We start from the raw sequence: 10275 nt of genomic DNA, 5'->3' as shown, positions 1-10275 counted from the left end.
GTCGTCTTGCGTGATCATCTGAAAGTTACCATAAGATATAAGACATACTACTGAGGACTGTAGGCTGTAGCTTTAAACTTGTGAGACAAGTTTTGTAAATTTATTTTGTTGTATGTCACAATTAAGTTTATATCTCATAATGTTATACGTCTACAATATATTACATATCTATTCATTCCTTTCCGTAAAAAAGGGCATGTGGATTTAAAGGGTTTCCCTAAAAAAAATCAATAGTGTTGTGTGTGTGGGGGGGGGGGGTCGTATCAACTTTACAAAATTATGTTTATTTCAAGAAGTTAGAGATACATAATGCATCAACTTTTTGGATTGAAAGACTATTTATTCTTCTTTTCATAGTTCATTGTTCTTTGTATTGTCTGCGTCCTCCAGATCACGTAACTACAGAAGAGGGGAATATTAGTCTACTGTTACATACCCTTTAACAGCGATACATATTTTACCCCCAAAAGACCCATTCCTAACACCCCTCAGAACAACGCCTGAATATGAAAGGTACAAAAACAGACATGAACTTTAAAATTGTCGGGAAAGTGGACACATTATATGAATGTAATTATGAATATGCCCAATATTATTTACCACTTCAGGAAAAATGAAATATGAATTAAAATGTGTAAAGAAATGTACATTCTATCGCTGCTGTTATTTTTTGTGTTAGAATAATTGAATTAAATTTTCTTACGTTTACCTAACTTCTCACTTTATCTATCTATCTATCTATCTATCTATCTACCTACCTATTTATCTATTTATTTATTTATTCATTCATTTATTGATTTGTCGTTTTATTTCAACAGGGTAGCCCTTTTGATCTTTTGTAGTTTTCGGATCGAGGTTTTTCAATATCAAGGGGATAGTTACGTAATCAGTAAGATCTGCTTAACAGCGTACGTTAATACATTTGATCTTTTTTCTCAAATTAAACTAATTATTCATAACCCGAACTGAAATCATAGGCATCATTAAACAATAATCATCATTACAATCTCCCTCACTATCTCTACAGTGCGTCCCAAAAAAAACTATACACTTTTGAAATGGCTGCCAAATAACAAATGTAGCACTTTGGGGGGAAAGACTTATAGATATGGAAAGCCAATGAAGTCAACTTTCAAATGACACCAAAAAGTTTGAAAAATATTCATGCTTGAGCGAGCACTGCCCACTGAAACAAAGGGTACGAAAATTAGGGTGGGCTGGAATTAGACTTCCAATTTTTTTCAGGTTTTTTGTTTGGTACTTGCAAAGTTGAGGGTTATTTGGTAAATTAAAGATCAGACGTGATCAGTTTGTTGTTTGTGAAAATTGAATGCGTTATTAAATTGAAATTTAATGCATGAGTGATCATGAATTGTAATTTTTAGTGCAGAATTTTGTCTTTATCATGTGGATCTCAACAATTTGTACATGACAGTCAGGAGAAGAGGGGGTAATATGACTTAGGTAGGTGAAGTACGTTGATGGGATGAAGGTCAGCAGAACATTTAGCAACCCCCTCCCCCCTTCTCTCCTTCTGAGAGACTAAGCTTGGCTAGGCTGGGCAGGAATTAGCCTTACAGTTTTTTGAGAGGTAAGTCCTTTGGGACTTACAAAGCTAACGGTGTTATGCTATTGTGAGTGAGATAAGTTTTGGTTTCTTAGGCAAATTTCATGAGTTACTTAATTGAAATGTAATGCATGAGTGAACAGGAATTGCAATTTTAGTGTAGCATATTCATCTTGTGGACCTTACACTCTTAAAAACGTTGGGCAACATACGGTCCACACAACAATTGGTTAAAACTTTATCAAATTCTGAGTAGCTTTAAACCAATAATGTGTGCTTTTGGTGAAAACTACACAGTATTGGTTGAAAACTACCCAGAGTTGGATAATGTTTTAACCAATTGTTGTGTGGACCGTATGTTGCCCAACGTTTTTAAGAGTGTAGAAGTGTGTTCGTGAGAGTCAGATTATTTTGATGGTACCTGTTACATGCAAGAGGACGAGATATGCTAAGACTTGGTTATAATGGCATTCCTCTACTTTTTGCCCTTTTACAAATTAAAATTCATATTTACCCTCCCCTCTCCACCTCCATTTCCCAGCCCCCCCCCCCCCCTCTCTCTCTCACTTCCTGGATTGTAGCCTATTCAAATTTTAACTGCCAAGTGACCGGTGGCTGATGGTCAGTTTTTTTATTGAATGATTACCAAGAAATTTAATGATTATGATGATTAAAGAAATAATTTATTGAAAAAAACCCTGAATGTTTGATTGATCACATTGCACATTGAATGAGTTGATTTACTAATAAATTGTTGATTAAATGATTGATAGGAAAAAGTTGATGCCCTAATTCAGAATTAATCATTAAATCAACATTCTGCTCTGGATTTCACGCTTACATGACAAAAGCCATCAGTCTCTCAACAGGAGGGGAGGGCGGGAAAGAGGGAGGGGCCGGGGCTGAATGTTCTGTCGACCCTTATTCCATCAACCTACTTCTCCCACTTAAGTCCTCCCGACTCCCATGAAAAAATTGCTGAGATCCACATGATAAAGTTGAAATGCTGCCCAAAAAGAGATCCAAATGATAAATTTGAAATGCTGCCCCAAAAGTGTAATTTGTGTTCACTCATGCATTAAAGTTCAATTTAATAATTCATAAAATTTGCTTAAGCAACCAACACTGGTCACGGTTGATCATTAATTTATCACAACGCCCTTAACTTTGCAAGTTCGAAAGGATTTACCTTTCAAAAACTGACTTAAATTGGAAGGCTAATTCCAGCCCACCCTAATTTTCATACCCTTTGTTTCAGTGGGCAGTCCTCGCTCAAGCATGAATAGTTTTCCAACTTTTTGGTGTCATTTGAAAGTTGACTTTATTGGCTTTCCATATATGTAAGTCTTTTCCCCCAAAGTGCTACATTTTTTATTTGGCAGCCATTTCAAAAGTGTATAGTTTTTTTTGGGACGCACTGAAAATCACCGTCGCCGTCATCATCACTGGCGAGTTTACGCAATCACTACACATACGCTTTGTGGACCGTTGAGAATCTATCGAAAATACCCATCATATCACAATGAAGAGCTTAGAGGTCATAATCGAAAATTTGTGAACGGGACAGCAGATCGTCCGAAGATTTGGAGCTGAAGAAAAATACGAGTCGTCTGTCCAGAGTCCAGGACGACTGCTGTTTGGATTCACCAATTTTCGACAAAGGCTGCTTTGTCATATGAAGGATTTTGCTAATAGATTATCTGTGTTCCAGAAAGCGTCTGCATAGTTATTGCGAAAACTTATTATTATTATCATCAATATACCAACATCATCTTCATCACAACCATCCTCGTCGTTATCATCATCAAAACCATCATCAACAACATCATCATCGTCAACACCATCATCACCATCATCGTCAACAGCATCATCACCATCATCGTCAACACCATCATCATCAAAATCAACAACACCATCGTCACCATCATCGTCAACATCATCAATACCATCATCACCATCATCGTCAATACCATCATCACCATCATCATACACCTGCTACATCATCAACATTATTGCAACCACCATAATCACATGCGTCACACAACATACGTACCATCGTAATTCTACCCATTATCATCGCGCTCACCATCACAGCCACCCAAATCCCCATCAAAATCGTTGCAATAGCCATGATCATAACGTTACCCAAATCATCGTCATCATCCCAATTAATAACATTGTACCTGTCACCGGTATCATAAGATATTTTTCTTAATTGCAACGGGGACGCATTCTAGAACACAGTAAATCTATTGGAATTGCCAGTCAAATCACAATGAACAACCGAGATGTCTTTGTCGAAAATTGGTGAACCCGGACAGCAGATTTTTGAAGTTTCGGAACTGACGAAAAATTGCAAATATGTCTTTTGTCCAGAGTCAAGGAAGAAACTGCTGTTGTGATTCACCGTTTTTTTTACAAAGACTTCTTTGTCATAAAGGGCTTTTGACAATAGATTTCCATGTTCTTGTGGAGTCATGCGAGATGAAAGAGGCCAATCCCTGATTTCTTGTCGCAGTACACATCAACTGTAATCTCTAATGCGAATCACTAAAAATATTGTCAACATATGAACATCATCACCATCTCCATCACTCCCACCACCAGCGACACCACCATGTTCACAATCACCACCATCATCATCTAATAAAGTCACTTTGAAATGGTTTGGCGGCTACGCACACCCATCGCATTCCATCACGAACCCCGATTTTCTAAATATCATATAATAATCATAGATCGTTATGTAATATATATCACCATCAATAACACATCGAAATTATGATTGAAGTCAAAATAATCTCAATATCAGTTAAAGAAAGCATCATCATCATAATCATGATCACCACCACCATCAACACCACCACCACCACCACCACCACCACCATCATCATCATCATCATCATCATCAGAACCATTATTATAATCAGCATCCTCCCCCTCATTTATTAACATCATGACAGTAATAGTCACCTCATTGTATCCAATATCAAGAGACTGATGAAAGTCATAATTATCATTCATAATCGTGATCACTCACCATCAATTTCGTCATCGACATCGCAATCGACACTAAACCCCATCATTACTAACACCTTCATCATGATCATAAACATGGTCTTTCCATGATCACCAGTCGAATGGAACCGATCACGAAGAACCATAACAAAAAGCCTGTTCACGGTTGTAAACTGCGCACGAGCAGAAAAAGGTCATTGGAGACAACCATGAAGGTGGCTTTCAAATTCACTTACATAGGCATTTGTAATTTGATGATTATTCATGTATTCCTTTTAAAAAATATTTATCACATCCAAGCTGAAGAGTAATAAATCGAGCCTTCATAATCACTGGTATTTGACAGTAGCCTAAACAATAGTCAAATATGCCAAAGGCAGACAATAAAACTGATTTCCAAACTTTATCCCTGATGTACTATTCTAGTCACCTGGTCTATTCAATGCCTTTTGTTCTTAGAATTTGAATACTCTACCAGTAAAGCTTACGCAACATCTACATTTGAAAATGATAGTGCTTATCCTAATGAAAAATCACAAAGGTCATTTGAGAAAAGTTGATCATGAGCTAACCGTGAACTGACTTATATAGTCTCATACAAAAAGAAAACAAACGTCAAATCATGATATGAAAATTGATCATCTACATGAAATTCTTTTTATTTGTCCATCCAACGACCGCTACAAAAATTGACAAACTCCGTTCTCCCAGATAAGTCTGTACATTTTATGCATAGAGTCCGAAATATTTGTTTTACTAAACCATCTGGGAGACAAGAACAAAAGAACAAAATATAATCAAATCTGGTTATATATGTATTTATAGCTTATTACAAATAACTTGTCGTTAGTCATTGTTACCTGTGAGAACATACACCAAAACATTACGGCTTCTGTTTATGTATTTTTTATGACATGACACGAATATATACATCTTCTTTACTTTTAAACAACACAGAGTGCGTAATAGGTTACACTGTAATTTATAATATAAATTTATGTATGGACTGTTATGGTTCAATTGAAAGACTAGGTCAGCAATCATATTTATGACTTGAAACTAGTGGGTCTCTCTTACAAAAGGTTCTTTCGCTGCTAAAATTGCACATCAGTTATGTATCGAAAGAGCTAAAGGTATTTCAATTTGTAGTTGAGAGTTGTTTAAATGTAAAGACACGTATAACCAATCAATATTAAATCCATATATTCAGTATATTTTGATAATTTTGCATGATACTCTAGTTTACTTTCCCAGTATAAAAAATATAGCATAAACTGTTTAAACATGTTCTTTATTCTCAAACACATGTCGTCCTGATAACAACCCCACTACTAATTCACATAATACATACTACAAAACATGCAAATTGACTGACAAAAAGACAAGTCACAATATTTTCCTGAAGCATAAACGCACTCACTAAGTTTTTGAAACATTAGGTGAAGTCAAGTATTTCATTCTTTTCCACCAAAGTGATAAATAGATCTACTATATTTATATTTGATATCACCAGTCGTCAAACATGCATTCACTAACAGCACATTGCAACATCTAATAAAGAAAAAAAGGATCGTGAATTTTTCACACTGATTATCTGAATATTTAGGATGTAAGACTTACATTTTCAACACACGTCTCTCGTGTCAACTAAACACAGAACGACTCGTGCGTGTATGTTATTGTAACATTCTTCTTCTATAATCATAATTTGCTTGGGATGTAGTACTATTATTCTTATAGTAATTTTGGTCAAATTTCTTGTGCCTCTTATCGTGTTTTAAGTCCACAGTCTACATCTACGTCGCTATCTACAGTGCCGATTTAATGAGAGCGACAATGCACCCCAATTTCCTTTTTAAGTACCAATTTCTATGGACAATGCACAATGTTAAAACCATTGTCAAGTTACATATTTATAGAAAAATAGAATGCTATAAATGCAGTGTAGTACTTTTAAAAACACATTTCATAGACCAAGTTAAGCACGATTTGGAATTCTTGGAAGACATTTACAAGCTCTCTTGGTATAAAAATGCATAATTTCATGTCATTTCCCAGACAAAAACAAACACACAAAATAAATGTAAGACAAAACACCACCCCAAAACTTCATGTCCTGCCTTTAAGGTAACATTTAACCATTATATGTTACAATCAAGAGTGAACATAAAACATAATGCGCAATAAATGTGTTTGTATTCATTCTTTACTAGTTGCTATAGTTTAAATAAGAAATAATGTCAATTATCCATCATGATCAAGAAATAACATCAGTAAATCCCCCGGCATAGCCTACCCTTGCCATAAATACATCTTTGCTGGGATTTTTATCGGCAAAAGAAATGCACTAGACCTGCCGCGTTGCTAGAGATACTGCTTCACAGATACTACGATTAGAAGTTCTCGAAGTGATGGATGAAGGCTGCCCCATCAAACTTGTTAAGATCTACACACGCCTGTTCCACTCCACCAGTCATGCCGGGAGGACCGCAGCTAAATACTCCAATCTTTCCAACCTATGGAGACAAAAAAGGTAAATGTGGTTAGATTAACATTGATTACAACAATCATACGATTTAAGCCTAAACGCTTTAAATATTTTCATAGCACCAATCCATAGATATGATATGTCGTAGCATAAATGTCTTGTACCTCTTAACAGAATAACAAATATAAGGCTATACTTTATGTATCAATTAATTTTAAAAGAACTCGAAATTCCTACTTGAAACGATTAAGTCAAGATATCCCAATCATAGTGATCTAATTAGACATTCAGTTTGCTATAAAAACAGAGTACTTAATTAAATGTACTGTGCACGTTTGTAGTATGAAGCATCACTGTTAGTTAGACTTGACTCTTTGTAAAATGTAAAAATAAAAATAGTAGAAAACTTACTCCAGGATGTTCATCCTCGAGTGACTGAAGGAAAGAAGTGAACTGAGGACGTCCGAAATGAGTGATTGACTTGAGACCAGTAAACAATGATCGGTTTGAGATCTTCTGGAAATGACGCTCGCAGATGTACTACAGAACGAAAGAGACACAGAAGAAAATACATCAATCAATAGAAGCACTCGCCGTAAAGTTCATATGTAGAAGTATTTAAAGAAATGTTTAGCTTAAACAATCTATGCATGCTTTGCTTAAAATCATACGACATGTTCATATAATAAAATGTATCAGTAACAAGTATCTCCATTCAGACAATGAAACTAATATACAATATACTTGGATTTGAATAGATAATTGTCCCATCAAGCAAATTGCTTACATTTTCCTTAAAGTTCAAGTTAGTTTAGTTTCCTCTTTTTCTGATATGAATAATTACAGCAAATGTACAAATATACGAAATTGTAAGAAATGGTATCTTGTCCACATCCCCCCTCAAAAAAAAGTGAGTCTAAGAAAACACTTACCAACATAGTTGTTCGGAGATCAAACTTCTGGAAGAACTGTGTGACGAAGATGTGAACACTGACAAGATCGTTGGTGTCACTGTCTTCGACTTCACGGATGATATCAGTGAGCCACTCATAGTGCTTTTGAGTACGGGTCACCCATATGAAGTAGACCTGAGAAGATAAGGATTTAAGTGCTCAAATAATTATCAAGTAAACGGTTTTTCATTGGTGGGAATCTCATGAAGAACTGACGTAAAAATGGCAATTATCTTCACAATAGCCTCCATCAATAATAATTGGACAGCATTTTTCTTTCCTGCCTTGTACCATTGCTTATTCTAAACACTCAAAGTGAAAAACAAAATGCAAATATAGTATGACAGGCCTATTTCTGAATGTCTTATACAATGAACCAAGAAATGGTTATATCAATACGAGGGTGATGTAAAACCAGATGGGAGTGGTGAAACAGACACGGATACACTCACTCACCTTCTTGCATGTGAGGCGAGCACCAATGCTTGATTTGTTCACGATATCCTTAAGGATAGAGGCAAATGGGGTAACACCGATACCCCCTCCTACCAGCACAGCCACCTCATACTGGTACCAGTCTTGATGTCCCTCACCATATGGCCCGTCAAGGAACAACTGCAAAAAAATAAGATTAAAACATCACAATACTTATTGGACTAGAATAACTTTCATCTGGACTGGACTAGAATAACATTTGGACAAGATTGGCATGTGTGTACATATCACTGTGAAATCGTCTGTTACTTAATATCCTCGTGCAAATTTGCCACCGCTTTGCTCACTTCGTGATTTCAAGTCCCGCCGTTAATGGCTTATTTTAACCCCATCCACTGCATCGAACCTGAAATCAGGCTGGTGCTAGGACTGATATCATCCAGTGTAATTTTTGTTGACAACATTCGGTGTGATAGCTAGGTAAGAGGAACCTTCAACACCAGCATCAACACTAAACTTTAAACCATCCGTTCTGGAGATCTAATGACACAGAGGAATATAAGATCTCAGTTTTCTAAGTCACTGTACCAGGTATTACGTCAGAACTTAAAAGAATTATGCCTTCCAAATCCATGCTATTTTCCTGATTTAGGAATAAAGATCTAGGTCTGAATGTGGGATAATTTATAAAGTAATATCCCTACCTTTGGTAGAGGATGTTCACGCACTACGTTTGGATCATAGGTAGATCTAAGGTTCATGGTCCATGGTCCAACAGCTCTGATGTGAAGGGATAGGTTCTCTTCATGGGGTGCTGAGGTCAGGGTGAAGGGATGGTATTCACTTGAAGACAGGGTCTTGCAGGCAATACGGACCCATTGCCCAGACTTGTACTCGAAGCCTTGAGGACGCTTAAATTCAAGCATTGTCACGTCTGTCAGTAAGAAAAATAATTGGTAAAACAATTAAAGTAACCTGTGTTCTTAAGCATCCTCTGGGAATTTAAATCCTGTTTAAAAAAAACAATTAAATCACCAGAATTCTGCTTGTAAATCACGTGAGTTTCGATATTAAAAAAAATCATTTAATGCTCTTCCCAAAGTTTAAATTTACACTTTTCCAGTGTTTTGGGGGAAACACTTAAATGACACTAATTTGGGTAATTCAAGAATGAATTATTCTTAAACACATGTGTGTTCTTGAGTTACCCCCTGATAAAGGTGTATTTACATGTATTTTTACAAGGATGGCACAAGGTTTAGGCGACAGAAAAATACATAGTAATTACAAAGTAATTAAAAACATACGCCAGTACCACTTCTCTTGACTCATAAGCTTTAATATCTCTCATCGATAAATGAAAAGAGAGAAAACATGGAATGCACCCATTGGGAAGGCACACTGACATACCTGATGGTAGGAGTTCAGCACGGACAACAGCAATCTCTGCCTTCTTCCTGCTGACACTGACAAGTTTGTCCAAGGTGAAGAGTACGATGGGACCAAGAGCAAAGTAGTGGGTGAATGGAGGCTGGACAAGTCGACCAGAGCCGTGCAGGAACATCAGGATGAAGTAGATGACCCACATGTTATGAGTGAACCAGAAGAGGTTGAAAACGCGACGACGGGCATACTGGAAGGCAAAGGTGTATATTACGGCGCAAATCAACGCCAGTAGGATGCCAGTGAAACCTTGCATAGAGAAAGAGTAAGGGATTGAACATTTTAATAGCAATTCAATCGTTACGTCATAAATTTTGAGATGATTCATTACAATATTTTCAACACCAGGTCATTTCATTACATGATTGAAT

The 10275-nt window shown here is 36.4% G+C and overlaps 1 protein-coding gene across 8 annotated transcripts in view; it reads right to left on the bottom strand.

Annotated features, from left to right (window-relative positions):
- Window positions 1-5213: 5213 nt before the first annotated feature.
- LOC129262287 (dual oxidase 2-like) overlaps window positions 5214-10275 on the bottom strand; it is a 34438-nt gene continuing 29376 nt past the window's right edge. For all 8 annotated transcript variants that reach the window (XM_064100008.1, XM_054900380.2, XM_054900382.2 and 5 more), the window contains 6 exons: window positions 9872-10153; window positions 9166-9395; window positions 8483-8641; window positions 8006-8161; window positions 7485-7613; window positions 5214-7101 (listed from right to left, as the gene is read on the bottom strand). In XM_064100008.1, the coding sequence (XP_063956078.1) occupies window positions 6979-7101; window positions 7485-7613; window positions 8006-8161; window positions 8483-8641; window positions 9166-9395; window positions 9872-10153 (1079 nt within the window). In that variant the 3' untranslated portion in view covers window positions 5214-6978. The remainder of the gene's footprint in view (window positions 7102-7484; window positions 7614-8005; window positions 8162-8482; window positions 8642-9165; window positions 9396-9871; window positions 10154-10275) is intronic.

The sequence above is a fragment of the Lytechinus pictus genome, chromosome 5, assembly GCF_037042905.1.
Source record: "Lytechinus pictus isolate F3 Inbred chromosome 5, Lp3.0, whole genome shotgun sequence".
NCBI classification, from domain to species: domain Eukaryota; kingdom Metazoa; phylum Echinodermata; class Echinoidea; order Temnopleuroida; family Toxopneustidae; genus Lytechinus; species Lytechinus pictus.
This window is presented reverse-complemented; position numbering and strand designations above follow the sequence as displayed.